We start from the raw sequence: 16,941 nt of genomic DNA on the forward strand, positions 1-16,941 counted from the left end.
CTTGCAGACAAGCTCTGTTTCAACACTCTCTTCAACTCTGAGGAAATGCAAGAGATCACCAAGCACTTTGTGGTGTGCCATGTGGATGCGCCCGGGCAGCAGTCTGGGGCCTCCCAGTTTCCCCAGGGGTAAGCATCTTCCGAGAAGGCCTCTGTGTTCTCTTAGATGGCCAGCTGTGTGATTGTGTCCCTGATGGTTCCTTGCCAGGCCTGTTCTGGATCCTGGATCTGCCTCAGAGTCCCTGTCATGTGGCTCTCAGAGAGGACTCAAATGAAGGCCATAAGTGGCCTTCACTTGGATGGGTCTCCTTAGTCATGTGGGGAGGGGGGAGGGGGGTAGCTGTGGGTGTGGGTGTATCAGGTAGCCCTAAGTGGTGGTAGGGCCCTTTTTGCATAAGGTAATCTTTTATCATTGCTTTGATGTTTTATCTTTTGAGGCACATTTTATACACTGTTTTTTGAATTTTTATGTATTAATGCTGTATTCTGTTATGCCATATGAAATACAAGTATACAGTGGGGTGGGAGGGAGACAGACAGAGAATCTTTCTGAACTTCTTGCTTGCTCTATTTCCATAGGTATCAGTATCCATCCATGGACCAGTTAGCTGCCATGTTGCCCAGTGTGGTCCAACATTTTGGGTGAGCATGGGGCTTGGGGGTTCATATCGCCCTCGTAGAATGGCCTTTATGGTGTGGTACAGGAAGGAGAGTCTTGCCAGTCTTGCTTCCTGTCGATTACATGACCCGGGTTACTCCTGCAGTTTTCTTGACACATTCTTGGAAGTGGATTGCCATTGCCTCCTGCCTAGGGCTAAGAGAAAGTGATTGGCCCAAAGCCAGCCAGCTGATTTTGTGCCTGAGGCAGAACTCACTGTCTCTTGGTACCTTTGAGCATCTGATGAAACTGGTACTTTGCCCTTGGCTGCAGTTTGCTATTTAAAGATAATTAGGGTTTCCTGCTTTAGCTGACAATGACTTCTTTCCAAAATGCAGAGTTTGGCCCTTTTGAGCAAGTGGTGAAACAGCTGAGGGGCAACCAACTGCTATTCAATAAAGCTTCAGTTGGCAGCCTGCTGGTTGAAGGTTTTAGGCTGATCACAGCTCACATCAAACTCTGTCCCAGCATAACTTCACGGGATGATCTCAAAAGTGGCTCTTTTCCTGCTTAGCCTAACAAAATTGATATGGAGGCACCATGTTTTGGAGCTTCTTAAAAAGTAATCCAAGTAGTCCTTGCTTAACAACCATTTGTATGCGATCATTTGGAACCATTTACACTTGTAAGCCAATCTGGATGACCCCAATTCTAGTTGGCCATAAACTGAGCCTTGGGAACTGGCAGGGAGTGAAGCAAGGAATTGATGCCAAAAAGTCTCTGATGCTTCCCTTTTCATAGGTTCAAGTATGTGATTGGAATTGGAGTCGGAGCGGGTGCCTATGTTCTTGCCAAATTTGCTGTAAGTGTTCTGCCTGGCCCGGGTATAAAAGGGGGGATCCTGGAGGGAGGGAGGGAGGGAGGGAGGGGCCTATATGCATTCTCAAAAGGAACCCTCTCTTGGCATCTTCTAGAGTAGAACTTGTGTAACTCCATCTGGTGATCATTTATTTATCCGAAAGCTTTTCTACTTTTATCAGAGCCTGGACCTATTCACCCGAAAGCCAGAAATATGCGCTTTGCCTTGCATGAGCTACCCCTTGAAAATGGTGTCAGACAAGGAGTTCTTGAAAGTTGCCAAGATCTACTCAGCTCTGCCCACCATGCCATATCCATAGAGAAAGAGTTTGGGCTGAAGTTATCAGGGTGTGGATTGGACATTTACATGGCCACCACATCCAGTACCTGCAACCAGCCAATTGCAGCTCTTGCCAAACTGGGTCCAGCTCAGCTGGTGGCTGCTGCCACTGGCCCAGCAGATACCCAGTTATTCCAATGGGCCATTTCCCTGATGATGCTGTGTCGTGTTGCTTAGTGTTTCTTGCACCAAGTATTTTACTGATGATTCTGTCCTTCTTGTAGTTTATATTTTTTCCTTGAGCTTATTTTGTAAGCTTCCTAGAGTCATTTTCTGTCAGAACTGGCATGCAAGCTGATAAATGTACATCAATAAACTCTAAGCTAAGTGTGCCCATTTCAAATCTCTGTGGCTCCCAGAATATTCCATTGCAGCGTGGATACTCCCCTCTCTGAGCCAGAATTCCGCAATGACCAGGAAAATACTCTTGGTCTTCAGGACATTCTGTTCCATTTTGACAAATCTGGTATGGATTTAAAGAGAAAAGTATGAAATCAGACTTTCTTAGGGACTTGCTCTGAAAAAGTAACGGGCTCAAGCTTTCCTAGGGCTGTTCAGTTTTTAATACACCTTCCTTTCACAAAAGGTGATTTTAAGCAGGATAAACATAGCTACAGTATGTTATGTTTATTTATGTTTAGGTTTATGTTTAAACCTGTAAATCTCCCTGGCTCCATTCCATCCTCGAGGTTAAGGCTGATGCCTGAAACCCTTGTGGGAATTTCTTGGTCTTCCTGCCGTTCCTCACCCACAGAGAGTTATCCGGTTTCACCCACACGTAGAGTGTGAATTAAGATGTCTTATGGCAGGCAGAGCTGGCACAGAGTCTCACCCTTGCAGCCATCTACTTCCTGCAGGAGGGCAGCCACTTCTGTGCTTGATTTCCTTTGGCTTGATCCTGTCCCCCCACACCCCAAGTCCTTTCTTTTTCCATTGCATCATCCTTCCCTGGGCCTGGTTCATCTCAGGGATGAGGTCTTCTGCTGAACTGAAGCCCTTGCTGTTATGATGGTGTCAGGAAATTCTGTGGGGGTTTCTGGGACCACATTTTTCAAAGTTCATAATGGCCAGGAGGCTCTTTTGAGTCTTCTCAAATAACAAGCAAAACTTCTTTAATATTCTAACTATGAATAACCTAAAGGGTTAGGTTAGCTAACCCTAACCCTAACCTTAATCCTAACTTTTGTGTGTGTGTGAGAGACACAAAACCTTTATTGTGGAGAAGTAGGCAAAACTGATACAGAGACGGCTAGAAAATGCTTTCAAAACTTGCAGAGGGTGCTTCAGAGAAAATACTTTGCCTTTCACAACATCTATTTCAAACGTTTTGCACAACCCTAGTTTTGCACATTATCCAAATGTAGCCTCTAGATCTGCTTATGTATGCTGTGTGGATACAACTTGCAGGTTTTTCTTCCATATTCCCTTACCTTTGGATGCTTGCAAATCTGTTAGCCACAATAAACTCTATCTGTTTTGCTGCAGCTGATCTTCCCAGACCTGGTGGAAGGCCTTGTTCTGATCAACGTTGACCCAAATGGCAAAGGCTGGATTGACTGGGCTGCCAGCAAGGTAGTCTTCCAGGGTGGGTTGGGCATAATTTTTCCAGGCTGAGAAAAAAGGGCTGAAGAGTGGAGATCTCCTGAAGGGTGTAGAGGATCTGGAGAAGTTGCAGTCTGGCACATCTGGCAGAGATGAGCTTGAGAAGAGAGTAGAGAGTAGAGTAGAGTAGAGAGGCGTAGAGTAGAGTAGAGTAGAGTAGAGTAGAGTAGAGTAGAGTAAAGTAGAGTAGAGTAGAACAGAATATTTTTTTGGCCAAGTGTGATGGAATGTGTCTCCAGCACAGAAGCTCTCAGCGTACATGACAAAGCAACAGAGTAATTGTAATCATAATAATGATACCAATAAGAAGAGGTAGTAGATAAGTTGGGAAGGATAATAATAATGCAACATGGGTAAATAAATTTAGACATAAGACAGTACTGTGAGAATTAGGTGTTCAGCAGAGTGAAGGGAAGAACCTTTCCCTGTGTCTACTTGTTTTGGCATGCAACACCCTATAGCGGCATCCCAAGCGAAGGAGTTGAAATGCTAGTGTCTAAGACGTGCGGTGTCTGTAGTTATTTTCTCAGCCCTCCTCCTGACTCGCGCAATGCACAGGTCTTCAGTGGAAGGCAGTCTGACTGCAACTGTTTTCTCTGCAGGTCTAATGATCTTTTGGAGTCTGTACCTGTCCTGTTTAGTTGCTGAATCAAACCGGACAGTTATAGAAGTACTAATGACAGGTTCAATAATTCCTCTGTAGAACTGTAACAACAGCTCTTTGGGCAGTCTGAACTTCCTAAGCTGATGCAGGAAAAACATTCTTTGTTGTGCTTTTTAAATAATGGTTTTAATGTTAGGTGTCCATTTCAAAACCTGGGAGATTATAGAACCAAAAACTTGAAGGAATCTACTGCTGTTGAATATAGTAAGAGGTGGTAGAACAGTAGGGCTTCTCCCTACTATTTGGGCAGCCAAACTCTGAATATCAAAGGCTGGGCAAAGAAACCCTGCCCTGCCCTTGAGACTTCATCTGAAAATGCTCAGGGCCAGACGACTCTCAACATCAAAGGGCCGGTTTAGCTCTGCCTGGTAAGGCCTGTTATTAAGAACACAAAGCCTGCAATTACTGCAGGTTCGAGCCCGGCCCAAGGTTGACTCAGCCTTCCATCCTTTATAAGGTAGGTAAAATGAGGACCCAGATTGTTGGGGGGGCAATAAGTTGACTTTGTAAATATATACAAATAGAATGAGACTATTGCCCTATACATTGTAAGCCGCCCTGAGTCTTCGGAGAAGGGCGGGGTATAAATGTAAACAAAAAAAAAAAAAAAAACATCTGGGTGGCACTGCACTGCATCAAGGAAAGTGATGCTGTGTTTCTTGATATCGGTCTCCTTCTTTCAGCTCTCTGGCCTTACCAGCACATTATCTGACATGGTGCTGTCTCATCTGTTCAGCCAGGTAAGACAAAGCAATGGCAGATGATTTACAGGCCTGTCAGGTCCTTGCATGGCACTGAATCCCATCCCTTCCCCTCCCCTCTTAGGAGTGGCTGCTTGCAAGACCGGCAGCCACCACAGGATGGTTGTAGAAACTGCTTTAAAAGGCTTATTCACACATGCAAAGATGGGGATGGGTGGGGATGGGAACACCAAGCATTTCCCTGATACCCCATGCCACTGAAAGGGGTTGTTCTAACACTGGAAAATGGGACAGGGGGTGGCTGGCAGGTATTGTGTAATTTGTGGTCATGTCTCATCTGAATAATTGGATTGCATTTCACACCGAGTAGGAGGGGGTGTCCCCTTCAATGCAGGTAGACCTCTCTGTTACTGGCGGCGCAAAAGCCTTTTCCCATATCCACCCATCCACCCACCCCAGGCAAGTTCTCCATTTTTCACAATCAGCCAGCAATCGGCTGCTGCCTTAGTGAGGTCTGACTCAGCAGAAGTGTGGAGAACCTTGGCCCCCAAGTGTGGGCTGGGCCTAGGGGGTTGACTGCCACTTCTAGGAGCAGGCCTGGCTCTGGGGGCTGCTTGCCAGGCCTGCCTGTGCCTGTGCCATCTCCATGCCCACAGGAGGAGTTGGCGAATAACATGGAGCTGGTGCAGAGCTATCGTCAGCAAATTGCAAGCACGGTGAACCAGTTCAACCTGCAGCTCTTCTGGAGTATGTACAACAGGTAAAGCAGCCCCTCCCCCAAACTGCCCATGGGCCCAGAGCCCCTTTGGACTGCGGCAGAGCCTGTTCTGAAAGGCAGTGGAAGAAAAGGGGCTTTCACGTCATGGGAATTGCTTTCTTCGTGCCCTTGTCCTGTGTGTAGAAGCCAGAACTAGCAAGCTTGGCAAGTTAAGCTTGCACACCAGGGAAGCAGCATCCAGACCAGGTTCCTGCCATCTGTAAAGTTTGTCCCCGCCCCCCATTTCAAAGATTACACATAGGTGGTGTCTGGAATGCTGACACATTTGTGACACATCTGTCTTGGCAGTGAGGGCCCTTGGCAGGCAGAGGGGTCCAAGATAGCCTTGGAACCTGAGGGTTGACACTAAAGGGAGGAGGCTTTTCTGTGGTGGCACCCTGAACTTGTGGGAGGTTGCCTTTACCACTGCGGTACAGTGAACTCTCTTACATTTTAAAAAGTTTCTGCTACACTCTTTATTTCTTTGCCCCTCTTGGCCAGTTGCTTTCATTATTTCACCAATGAAATAACTGAAAAACCGTCACCAAGGAGAACAGGCAGTAGCAATACCACATTAGGAGGTACAAGTACCAAATGGAAACACAGCCTGGATCTAGAATCAAAGTTTAAAAAGCATATTCCCCCAGTGTGAAACCGGGGTTGACCCCATAAACCTGGGTAAAAAGACAGCTTCATTAAAAAGAGAGGCTGGATTTGCATTGAAAGGAGGTTCCTCTTGGGGAGATTTGGGCTCATGATTAGACTGGGCCTTGGAAGCTCCCAGTGGCCAGAGGCCCCCCAGCTTGGCTCTGTCAAAAGCTGGTCAAAGATGCTCCTCAAAATGTCCTCCGCATCTCCTTGAACGGCTCCCTGAAATCCCTCTCTTTCTCTCAGCCGCAGAGATCTGGAGATTAACCGCCCTGGCAGTGCGCCCAATGCCAAGACGCTCCGGTAAGTCCCAGGAGGATAGCAGGGCAGTCGTGGCCAGGAGGGAGGCTGTTCTGCTGACTGCATTTTCCCCCTTGGGTTTGCAGCTGCCCAGTGATGCTTGTAGTAGGTGACAACGCCCCTGCAGAAGATGGTGTGGTGAGTGGAGCTGAAAGGCTGCCTGCTCGTGGCTGCAAGCTCGCTTGAATCTTTTGATCTTTGCAATGCCCAGAGAGGAAAGCCATTTCTCAGCTGCAGCTGCCAAAAAGGCAACTGGTAGCAAATGCTGCCATAGTGCCCAGAGTGCATCTGCGGTGCTGTGTTGTATTTGACTTCTCTGGAATAGTTTTGGCCCCCAATTTCCTCTGACGACCTCCAGATGGAGTGGGCTCTAATTGTGGCCACTGGGATGGCTGCAGCTGAAGTGCACTGCCAAGAAATGGTGGCCCAGCCTGTTTCTTGACTGACTGTTGCTGAATCCATCTACAGAAGAGCTGGAGCAGCCAGTCTTCCCTTCTTGGGTGATCTGCATGTGACTGGCAGCTGCCTCAAACTTCCATGGTTGTTCCCAAGGAGGCCAAGACATTCCAATCTTTTAGGGGTAGAGGTGGAAGTTTCATCAGGCTACTCTTGGGATAGAGCAGAATAAATATTGAATGGGCACAGTCCCCATTTTTACATAAAGATGGCTGCCATATCTAGGTTGTGAGAATTCGCATTTAGGAATCTTGTCACCAGTTGCTTCCTTTTGCTTAAAGATTATTTTCTCCAGTTGCAGAACGAAACAATGCATGTTTAACCCTGAGTGTAGGGTTTCCTGGGATTTAACTGAAGGAGGGCCTTGCTCTTGTTTTGGCATCTGCCTGCCAGGGGAAAGAGCTTAGGCCACATGGCCCTCCACTCCTGGTGTTAGTGGGAGCTTTGCTCTTTGCAGGTTGAATGCAACTCCAAGCTGGACCCAACCACCACCACATTCCTGAAGGTGAGTTGGCAGACCAGCACATGCCAGCACTTACCAGGGGCTCCTGGATGTTCTCCTTCCCTCTGATGGTAGCAGTGTTCCTCTGCTCAGTTGTCTAGTTAGTTGTGCATCCTACCTGTGGGATGTTACAAATCCAGCCTGTAGTGTGATCTCTTTTTCCTTACAATCTCAATCCAAGCAAAGGAATAGGCAATTGGGGCGGGGGGGCGGGGGTGGGGGCGCACACTTGGGCATGCCAGGTTTGAAGGAAAGTGCCCTTTGGCACCTGTAGCAAAGAATGGATTCTGCTAGCGCCGTGGCAAGGATGCAAAGCAATACTGTCCCTCCTTCCAGTCACTGTTCCTGACTGGCACCTCATCCTACTTCCCTAAATGCAAAAGTGCAGTTTTTTGCTCCAGAAGTGTGTCCATATTACCTGGGCAGCACCTTTCCAGCCGTTGTTGGTGCTCAATGCATCCGCTTGTGAAGCCCAGGACAAGCCGCTTCCCTTTCATACAAAACTCTCAGACCACCGAGAACGAAAGGAAAGGAGGGCAGCTGTACACTCCTGCTTCTTTTAAATAAATGTGTATGGGGGGGGGGGCGTGGAATGTTGCTGGACTACAGCTCAGGCTTAGTTAAGCCCATCCAGAGGGTCCACAAGGAATGAATGGAGGCCTTTTCTTGCAGGGCCTCTGTAGCCTTTTGTTTCCTCCCCCCCACCCCCGGGGCTTAGAGACCAATTCCAATTTTACAGACATTGGTCCACTCCCAAAAAACATTCAAGTGCTGCCCTGAAGAAAGGTGGAAGAAGCGTCTGGACAGCCTCCCTCGGAGCCAGGGCAGGCCAGGCCATCTGGGGGTGGGCTGTGGGGACAATCTTGAGGGCAGGAGGAGCCTGCCCAGATACAACCTCTGCTTTCCTCTTAGATGGCTGATTCCGGAGGGCTTCCCCAAGTGACTCAGGTGAGTTCTCCCGCTTTCAGTACCCTGCCTGCAGAGGAGCCTGCAGCTGGGCCAGAACCAAGGCCACCACCTCCCAAGACGGCTTCCTGGTGGGCCAGGCAGAAACTTCTACTTAAACCCACCAATAAAAACATCACTACTATCCTTCTCTACACTAACACAGTACCCAAAAACTACCACTAACCCACCCAAATACACAATATACATCACCAAAGCTGCAAACGTGCGCCCCAAAACAACCATAAACACACAACAAAAAAAAGACACCCCCATAAGAGCAATAACCCCTTATATGTTTTCTGTTGTTTTTTGTCTGTGAACCGCCCTGAGTCCTTCGGGAGATGGGCGGTATACAAATATAATAAATAATAATAATAATAATAATAATATGGGGCTGAGGCCGAACCCAAAACAACAACCCCCAGAACCACAAACACCAAAATAACACCAATAATATAATTAATAAATAACATAATTCTTGCTCAAAAGAGACCTGCGGCCTGAAAAACCACCGTTGTAAATCAACTACAAAAATATGTCCAACCAACATATACTTACAACATTCAACCTACTACCAGTAGGATTAAACATCTATGGCTATGGCTTCTTGGTCAGAGGACCACCTCTCAACCTCTGAGTTCAGAAGAGGCTCTATCAACTTTGAACATTTTTTCCCCCCTTCCCTCTTTGGTTTTGATGGAGAATTTGTATCATTGGTGGTGGAAATTAAATAGAATTAGAATTAAATTCACAAACTGGATTTGAATATGAAATGTCCCAAATGTTTATTTAACAGAATAACAGAGTTGGAAGGGCCCTTTGAGATCTTCTAGTCCAACCCCTTGCATAAGCAGGAGACTATATTTCTGGACAAGCGGCTGCCCAGTCTTTTCTTAAAAGCTTCCAGTGATGGAGCCACCCACAATTTTAGAATATATATATATATAAATATTCATATTTTGTCTCTCCTTTGTTTTCTTACCAGCCTGGGAAACTGACTGAGGCATTCAAGTACTTCCTGCAAGGAATGGGCTACGGTGAGGCCACCTGGGCTTTGGGTCGGTATGTGGGAAAGGAAGCCACTGGCCTGGCCAGAGAGGGGCTCATCACTAGCCCCAAGGCGGGCCACGTCTTACTAAATCAGAGCAGAGGCCTTAAGTGCCATCCATCATTTGCCCGAATTACAAGGGGAGCAGCAGCCCCTGCAGCTCCAACTTGGAGGATCTTTGCTTTGAAGGGACAGGAAATGGGGCCAAATGCCCATGAGGCTGCTCCTCTTTCAAGCAGATCCCCAAAGTGGGCAACCTTTCTCCAGAGTTCGGTTGCCCGGCCCTGCTCAGCACTACTCCCTCAGCTGAGCAAGAAGCTCCCTGGTGCCCACAGCAGCCACACTGAGACAAACTGGGGAGGCTGGGGTAACAGGAGCCAAGCGCCCCCCCCATCTCTACCCATGCTGGAAAGCTTAAAAGAAGTGTGGATGCCCCCGCTGGGTTTGGCCTCCTTCCTTGAGAGGGTCTTGGGAGCCCCAGTTTTCCGCAGCTCCCACAACCCCTTTTCCCAAGGCTGCCCCCCTGGCTTCTTTGGTGGGAGTCACTTTCTGCCAGGCACCTTGCACATGTCTGCTGACCACTGGAAAATAAGAGGAAGCCCACTCGGGCATACAAATACACAATGGCCAGAGTGCCTAAAGCGGGCAGCTGTGCCTTGGTGTTTCCTCAGTTCAGCCTGAGCTCCTGCCTGTCTCTTGTCCAGGGCTCACCATACCTTTTTTATTTTTATTTTTTATTTTATTTCTTTTTGTCACAACAGTATACACAAACAATTGTCACGGATAAAACAACATATCTTGAAGAATATATATATATATATATATATATATATATATATATATATATATATATATATATATATATATATATATATATATATATATATATATATATATATATATATATATATATATATATATGGAGTCTTTGGTTGTTCGGGTTTTTCCGTGTAAAATTGGAAATGTCTTAACAACGTTTCGTGAAGTCTCATTCGTCATCTTCAGGCTTCAGCTTGGTGCTTCTGGGAGCAATGTGTGATCGCAGCTGTTTCTTCCGCAGCTGCGATCACACATTGCTCCCAGAAGCACCAAGCTGAAGCCTGAAGATGACGAATGAGACTTCGTCGAAACGTTGCCAAGACATTTCCAATTTTACACGGGAGAAAACCCGAACAACCAAAGACCTACATACAAACACCCGTGAAAACCTCAGAAAACTGTTAAAAATATGCATCAACTATATTAATTGATATAATGAAGGGAACAATAGGACAGGAACGGTAGGCACTATTGTCTTCTTATGCACGCCCCTTATAGTCCTCTTAGGAATGGGGTGAGGTCAATAGTAGACAGTTTTTGGTTGAAGATTTTGGGATTTTGAGTAGAGACTATGGAGTCTCTACTCAACTCTACTCTACCTTGAGGGTGCCTATCCTCTCACCCCTTCCCCAGAGTTGTCTTACCTTTTGCCTCCTGTTCAACCCTCCACCTTTTTTTCAGTGGCATACCTGAAGGACCGGCGGCTGAGTGGAGGATCAGGTACAGGCAGTCCTGCGGGGTCTGCTCCCTTCCTGCTTGCTGTGTGTGCCCCCTGCCCCTCCTCTGTCACACATTGCCTGCTCCACACTCCTTTGTGGTGTGTCCTACTGTGAAGGGGAAGTCATAGAGCTGCTAAAAGCAAAGGAACTCCCTTCGATTATGCTTTGGGGGTCCTTAACAGCTCCCTTCACAAAAATGGTCAGGTCAAGAGGGGAGGCATCCAAGGGACCCCATTTCCAATCTGACAAGGAAAAGGAGTGGGAACAATGGCTCTCCAGGAGCTGATGGTCAATAATTCCGCAGAGCCATAAATAGAGGGGGGGCACAGGGCCCCTTGTCCTCTGGGGAGAGGCTGATGTTCCTTTCCATTTTGCTGCCATGAAGAGGCATGGAGCTATGGCCCCTCCCCAGTGCCTGGGATGAGATGAGCCACAGAGGGCCCCACTTGACCCCAAGTAAAAGCTCTGCCAGTTGGGGCCCTGTGCCCAAGTCATCAGCTGCCATCCTTTGGGGAGAAGCAGCCTGGTGCCATTCTTCTTGGCAGCCAGAGCCAGCCTGGCCAATGGCAAAGTGCCTCTCAGCACTTAGAAGTGCTTGCACAGCCGAGCCTGCCAGAAAGACACGCTGCTGGGATCCATATTGAGAGTCTAGAACTACTTGTCACCTCTGGTTTGTCCTGGCCAGCTCAGGCCGGACTGACTTGATATGGGACAATTCCTTTTATTAGTTACATTAATCCAATGTAATGTAATGGGAGAATGCTGGAGCTAAGGGAACCTCCTCCTTTTCTGTAGCTTGGACACTGTGGCGAGTTGTTCCATTCTGCCACACTGAATCCCAGCATGCTCCAAACAAGTCAGGCAGAATGCCGCTTCCCTGGTTGTTCCATCTAGGCTCTTCTCAGGTGCCTGAGTTAAACTCTGCCCAGCTCCCCTCCCACCCAGTAATCTTTGTTCTGCCCCTCTGCAGTGCCCTCAGCCAGCATGACACGCCTGGCCCGCTCGCGCACAGCCTCCCTCACCAGCGCCAGTTCGGTGGATGGCAGCCGTCCCAGAGCCTGCACCCACTCCGAAAGCAGCGAAGCTATGGGCCAGATCAACCACACTATGGAGGTGTCCTGCTGAGAGTCCCCGATGCCTTCCCTTGGCCACCATCTTTGTTCGGGGAGCTGTGGCCAACCACCATTGCATCATTCGCCAGCCGATGTTTTTGCCGCTTCTTGTAGCTTCCGTTTCCTTGTCTGCCCATCTCTCCCAATGCCATTACAGATAAAAAGTTGAAGCAGGAAGCAGTAGCTTCCTATCCAAGGCTGCCTTCCTGTTTGTTAGAGATGTCATTTTAGAGTAGCCGTGTTCCCTTGCTCCAATCTGTCTTTCACAAGCAGCCCCATTGTTTCCTGTAGCAACTGGACCGTCTCCCCCAGAGTCTGGAGGCAACAGGGCACAGCTTGGAATTGTCCGGCCTGAGGTTAGAGCTTTTTTGCTTGGCGTGCCCAGCATTTTTGCAGCAAGTCTCAGCTCCCGGCCATTGGTGGGGATGGAAAATGGCAGCATTCAAGGCCAGTGTAGCCTTGTGCTTGGAAGTTGATCTGTAAACTCAAGTGCTGAGCCAGCTGCAACTCTGGCAGTTACTTGGGCTGCAGTTGATTCTAGCCGCTGGGTGCGTTCATAAAGGGCAAGACCTGCAAAGGGGGCCAGGCACAAGGCTTGCAAGCAATAGGGGCTTGTGTGGAAAGTTCCTTTGCCCTCGACCGCCTGGGTATCAGAGTGGCAACCCCAGCAGGCAGCCCCTGATGGAGGCCTTGCTTGAGTGGCTCACAGTGGGAGCAGCAAGAGCCTCTGGTCCTAGGAAAGGGAAGATCTGTTCCAAGAATTCTCTGAAGCCCCTTGATCCTCTTCAACAGCCGAGGGGGATAGTATGGTGCTGATTCGTCCTCCTAGCAGCCTTCCTCCCTCCCAGCCCGCAGCGGTGGGGAGGAGTGCTGGCTGGGGTGGGTCAGCAGCATTCGCACCTCCACCAAGGCGCTTAGGTGAGAGCGGGTGCACATCGGAGTGCCGCAGCTCAGCAGGCAGGAACCTTCCCGCAATTCTTGCATCTCCCCTTACGAGGCTAGGGAATGGGTCTAAGGGGATAAATACAGGCCGGGGGATGATGGCAGGAGCCCCGGACAGGAAAGTCGAAAGCTCGCTCATTCTCAAAGCGGCTGGTAGTCAGGTCGATTCCCAGTCAAGGCCCCGCTTGCTTTCCCACGGGTGGGGGGGGGAGGGAGGGAGGAGAAGGACTCAGCCTTTTCCGGGGGGACGCCTGGTTCATTTTGCGTAGAGCAGGGAGTCCCCGCGGAGAGCCTGGCTGGGCGGCCCCTTCGAGCCCCGGGCACCCAACCCTCCGCTCCCCTCTAGCCTTGGGTTTAGACGCATCCAGGCTCCGGCCTGGCACTGGCGGCCTCGAGCAGCTTCCCGGGACCAGAGGGCCGCCCCTTCCCGTTGGTGGACGGGAGCTGCTGTCCGGGCAAGGCCTGTGGAGCCGGGGCGGGGGGGGGTGGTTGTCTCTCCTGGGGCACGTCGGGTCTCCCGCATTGCCAGAACCGGCGTCGAGCCCCTCGGCGGGGGCCGCGTCACCGTGATCGCGAGCATCTTCCCCTGTCTCGTTCCGGCTCCGGGGCGGAAACCGACCGAATTGTCATATTTTGCAGCGCATTGTAGACTTGGAACACATTAAAGGACCGCATCTTTTATTTCACAGGCGGCTCTCGCTCATTTCCTCGCGGCGTCCGGTGGGGGGGGGGGGGGCGGACGGGCTGCCAGGTCCCGGGGGGGACGGGCGGGGGGCGTCTTTACCCGGCGCTGGGACTCCTCGGGTCTCCGGTCCAGATCCGGCCACACCCAGCCCGGCCTCCCCTTCCGGCCCGTTGCCTGCCTGCCTGCCTGCCTGCCTGCCTTCCTTCCGGGTCCCTCCGGCCCCTTGCGAGCCAGCGGCCGAGGGCGATGGCGGAGGCGGCGAAGCGACCCCGGCGCGGCTCCCCCGCTTCTCGCGCCCTCGCCCTGCCTGCCTTCCTGCGCTGGTGCGCCGAGGCCGGCGTGGAGCTAAGCGCCAAGGTAAGCCTGCACCGGGCTCTCTGGTGGGAGGGGGGCACCGCGGCACCGAGTCCGAGTTGTGCCGCTCTCGAGCAGTTCCCAGCATCCCCCCCCCACCGCCTGTCCTCGGCCCTTCCTCCGTGGCTCCGCTCTGATCTCGGCGTCCGAGGTGGCCCCTGCGGCCGGCTGTCTCCTGGCGCCCCGCTCGGGTCCTTCGCCCGAGGAACCTCTGCAGGCGCCCACGCGCGCCTTGCATTTCCGCACGAACAGCGGCCCGGCAGCCGGGGGGGGGGAGTGTGTGTGTGTGTGTGTGTGCTTGAAACTCCGAGGCCGGGGAGCTTCACTGGCCGCGTCCTGCCTTCCTGCGGGGCTCCTCCTCCCCTCGGGGTCCACGGGCGGTGCCTTGCGGCCGAAGGAGCCCCTCTCTCGGCCGCTGCCTTCTCCTGCTTGCAGGTCGGCGTGAGCCGCAAGGGCACCGTGGCCGCCTACGGGCTGCTGGCCAGGGAGAGCCTGGGCGCCGGCGAAGAGCTCTTCAGCATCCCCAGAACTGCGCTCCTGTCCCAGCACACCAGCGACCTCGCTCCCCTCCTCCGGAAAGGTACCGGCGCTGCTTGTGCCTGAGGGGGGGGGGGATCGGAGCGTGTTTTGGGCCGTCGTCGCTGCGGGGCTACGCGGTGGGACGGATGCTGAAGGGGGCCCGGGCGTCTGCCGTGGTGGTCGCTCGCTCTGAACCCTTCCCTTGAAGGGAAGCTGGGGTGAAGTCTTAAGAAGCAAATGCAAGTATTTTGCCGAGGGGGGAGATTCCCATCTCCGGGAAGAGAAGCGCAGAGGCTCCCTTGCCCCACCCTCCCCTCCAGTGATTTCCCTGTCCTTCCTTTTCTCTGCCTTGACTAGAAGAAGCCTCCCTTCAGAGCTCATCCGGCTGGGTTCCTCTCCTGATTTCTCTCCTCTATGAATGCACAGTTAGCAGTTCCCGTTGGGGGCCTTATTTCTCTCTCTGGCCCCAGTTCACTGATTTGGATCACCCCATGTTCTGGTAAGAGGAGTTGTCCCACTGGCTTCTTTGCCTGTCTCCTGTGTCGTGTAGATGGTGTGACTGTAGCAAGTGTTCAGACAGTGAAGAAGATGCACGGAAGCTAGGCTTGATAGGGGTTTTTAATTTTTTTTAAATGGGGTTTATTTTATATTTTATATTATGTATTTTATATTTAAATTTAGGCCACATTGAATAAGTTTTTTTAAATAGCTTTTATTGTAATATATTGTACCGTTTTTACTTGGCTGTTCACCGCCCTGAGTCCTTCGGGAGAAGGGCGGTATAAAAATTAAAATATTATTATTATTATTATTATTATTATTAGGAAGGCCTACAGAGGACTGGAGAGACCAAGCTAGCTTACAAGACCAAATGAAGAATAGAAAAGACACACGCATGAAAAAAAAATTAGCAGGCAAAGCAGATAACAAGATCTGACCGTGGCTAAGAAGAAAAAAGCCAAAAAAAGAAACAAAGGGGCTAATTTGTCTAAATGCCAAGCTTCCTGGATTTCCCAACTTCTTGGGTTGGCTTGATTTAAGATGCTAATTAAACAGGAAAACTGGCTAGGCTGAACCCAGTAGTCCAGGGATGTCAAACTCGTGACGTCATGGCGGCATCACGTGACGCATCAGGACTTTTCCTCCCTTCGCTAAACCGGGTGTGGCCAGTGTGTGAAGCATCCAACCCGCGGACCGGGAGTTTGACAGCCCTGCAGTAGTCTGTCTTCAACAGCCATTAAAGCAGGATGTGTCTGTGGTAGCCATTTTAGCTGCAGTTGTTTTAAAGCTGCTGCTTCCCAGAGGCCCCTAGGTGTTTCTAAGACTTCCCCCTTTTCCACTCCTCTTCTGCTAACCTTCCTTCTGTTATGAAAGCTGCTTTCCATCAGAAGCTAATCTTAAATCTCTCAGCAAAGCAGATACAAAAGCTGTGTATGTGTGAAATGGATGTGTGGAGAACTAGCAAGCTTTTCCAACCCCCAAGTTTCTTTTTTTGGGGTGGGGTAGGGTAGGGTAGAGTAGGATAGGATAGGATAGGGTAGGGTAGGGTAGGGTATGATGACTTTATTTGGCCAACTGTGAGTAGTCACACAAGAAAACTGTCTCCTAATATGGCATTCGCCTCCAGTGAGGAAGCTGCTCTTTCTGCTTGGTCTCTTATGTAGGGGTCCTGAAGAACGGGCACGGCTTCTGCAAGGGACAGGAGTCCTTGAAGCTGTGGAGAAAGACTTGGCCAATATTGAGATGGAGTATTCCTCTATCATCTTGCCCTTCCTGAAGGCCCACCCAGATCTCTTCAACCCGAAGGTGCACACACTGGAGCTCTATCAGAGGCTGGTGGCGTTTGTCATGGCTTACAGGTAAGAGGAAGAGGCACAGGCCAAGGATTGGCAGCCTCAGAATGCAAGACAGAAAATCTTCCTGATAAAAGAAAGAAGTTTTCTTTGCAGGTAGAATATTTCATCAAAACCACATATGCCTCCAAGAGGAGTGTTTGGGCAGGAGAGATGTGAAAAGGTTGCATTTTAAGTAAACATACATGTAGCTCTTGCTTACCAACTGCCTTGTTCAGTGACTGTTTGAAGTACAATAATGCCAAATAATAACAAGCAGTGCTCACATTTATGATATTTATAGTGTCCCCTGGTCATGTGATCACCATTACTGTCAGTACCCATTGTGTCTCTGACTTGTTATTTTTCTTCTCTCTAGCAGATCAGAGGGATTGGAAAGGAAGGGATTACAAGAGAGTAAGCAAGTATCTAATGGGGAATACACATCAAAAGCAATGCATTGGCAGTGGCAGCTGTTAGTGCATAATGCAAACAGCCTAATATATTTCCCATTGTGTTTACTTGCTTTTTTACTTAT

General features: G+C 49.9%; 2 protein-coding genes across 4 annotated transcripts in view; both read left to right on the top strand.

Moving 5' to 3' along the window:
• The window catches only part of NDRG4 (NDRG family member 4), a 32,391-nt gene extending 18,692 nt beyond the window's left edge, over positions 1–13,699 (top strand). For 2 of the 3 annotated variants that reach the window (XM_058155044.1, XM_058155042.1), the window contains exons 5-17: positions 8–128; positions 579–641; positions 1,399–1,459; positions 3,281–3,367; positions 4,745–4,801; positions 5,419–5,522; positions 6,414–6,470; positions 6,554–6,605; positions 7,381–7,428; positions 8,338–8,373; positions 9,359–9,410; positions 10,922–10,960; positions 11,930–13,699. In XM_058155044.1, coding sequence (XP_058011027.1) covers positions 8–128; positions 579–641; positions 1,399–1,459; positions 3,281–3,367; positions 4,745–4,801; positions 5,419–5,522; positions 6,414–6,470; positions 6,554–6,605; positions 7,381–7,428; positions 8,338–8,373; positions 9,359–9,410; positions 10,922–10,960; positions 11,930–12,084 — 932 coding nt within the window. In that variant the 3' untranslated portion in view covers positions 12,085–13,699. The remainder of the gene's footprint in view (positions 1–7; positions 129–578; positions 642–1,398; positions 1,460–3,280; positions 3,368–4,744; positions 4,802–5,418; positions 5,523–6,413; positions 6,471–6,553; positions 6,606–7,380; positions 7,429–8,337; positions 8,374–9,358; positions 9,411–10,921; positions 10,961–11,929) is intronic. The other variant, XM_058155043.1, reaches the window with a different exon arrangement.
• Positions 13,700–13,836: 137 nt separating this feature from the next.
• SETD6 (SET domain containing 6, protein lysine methyltransferase) overlaps positions 13,837–16,941 on the top strand; it is a 31,883-nt gene continuing 28,778 nt past the window's right edge. Inside the window, exons 1-4 of the mRNA XM_058155041.1 lie at positions 13,837–14,055; positions 14,488–14,632; positions 14,929–15,070; positions 16,236–16,430. Of these exons, the coding sequence (XP_058011024.1) occupies positions 13,945–14,055; positions 14,488–14,632; positions 14,929–15,070; positions 16,236–16,430 (593 nt within the window). The 5' untranslated portion in view covers positions 13,837–13,944. The remainder of the gene's footprint in view (positions 14,056–14,487; positions 14,633–14,928; positions 15,071–16,235; positions 16,431–16,941) is intronic.

Source organism: Ahaetulla prasina, chromosome 12 (assembly GCF_028640845.1).
Source record: "Ahaetulla prasina isolate Xishuangbanna chromosome 12, ASM2864084v1, whole genome shotgun sequence".
In the NCBI taxonomy this organism is placed as follows: domain Eukaryota; kingdom Metazoa; phylum Chordata; class Lepidosauria; order Squamata; family Colubridae; genus Ahaetulla; species Ahaetulla prasina.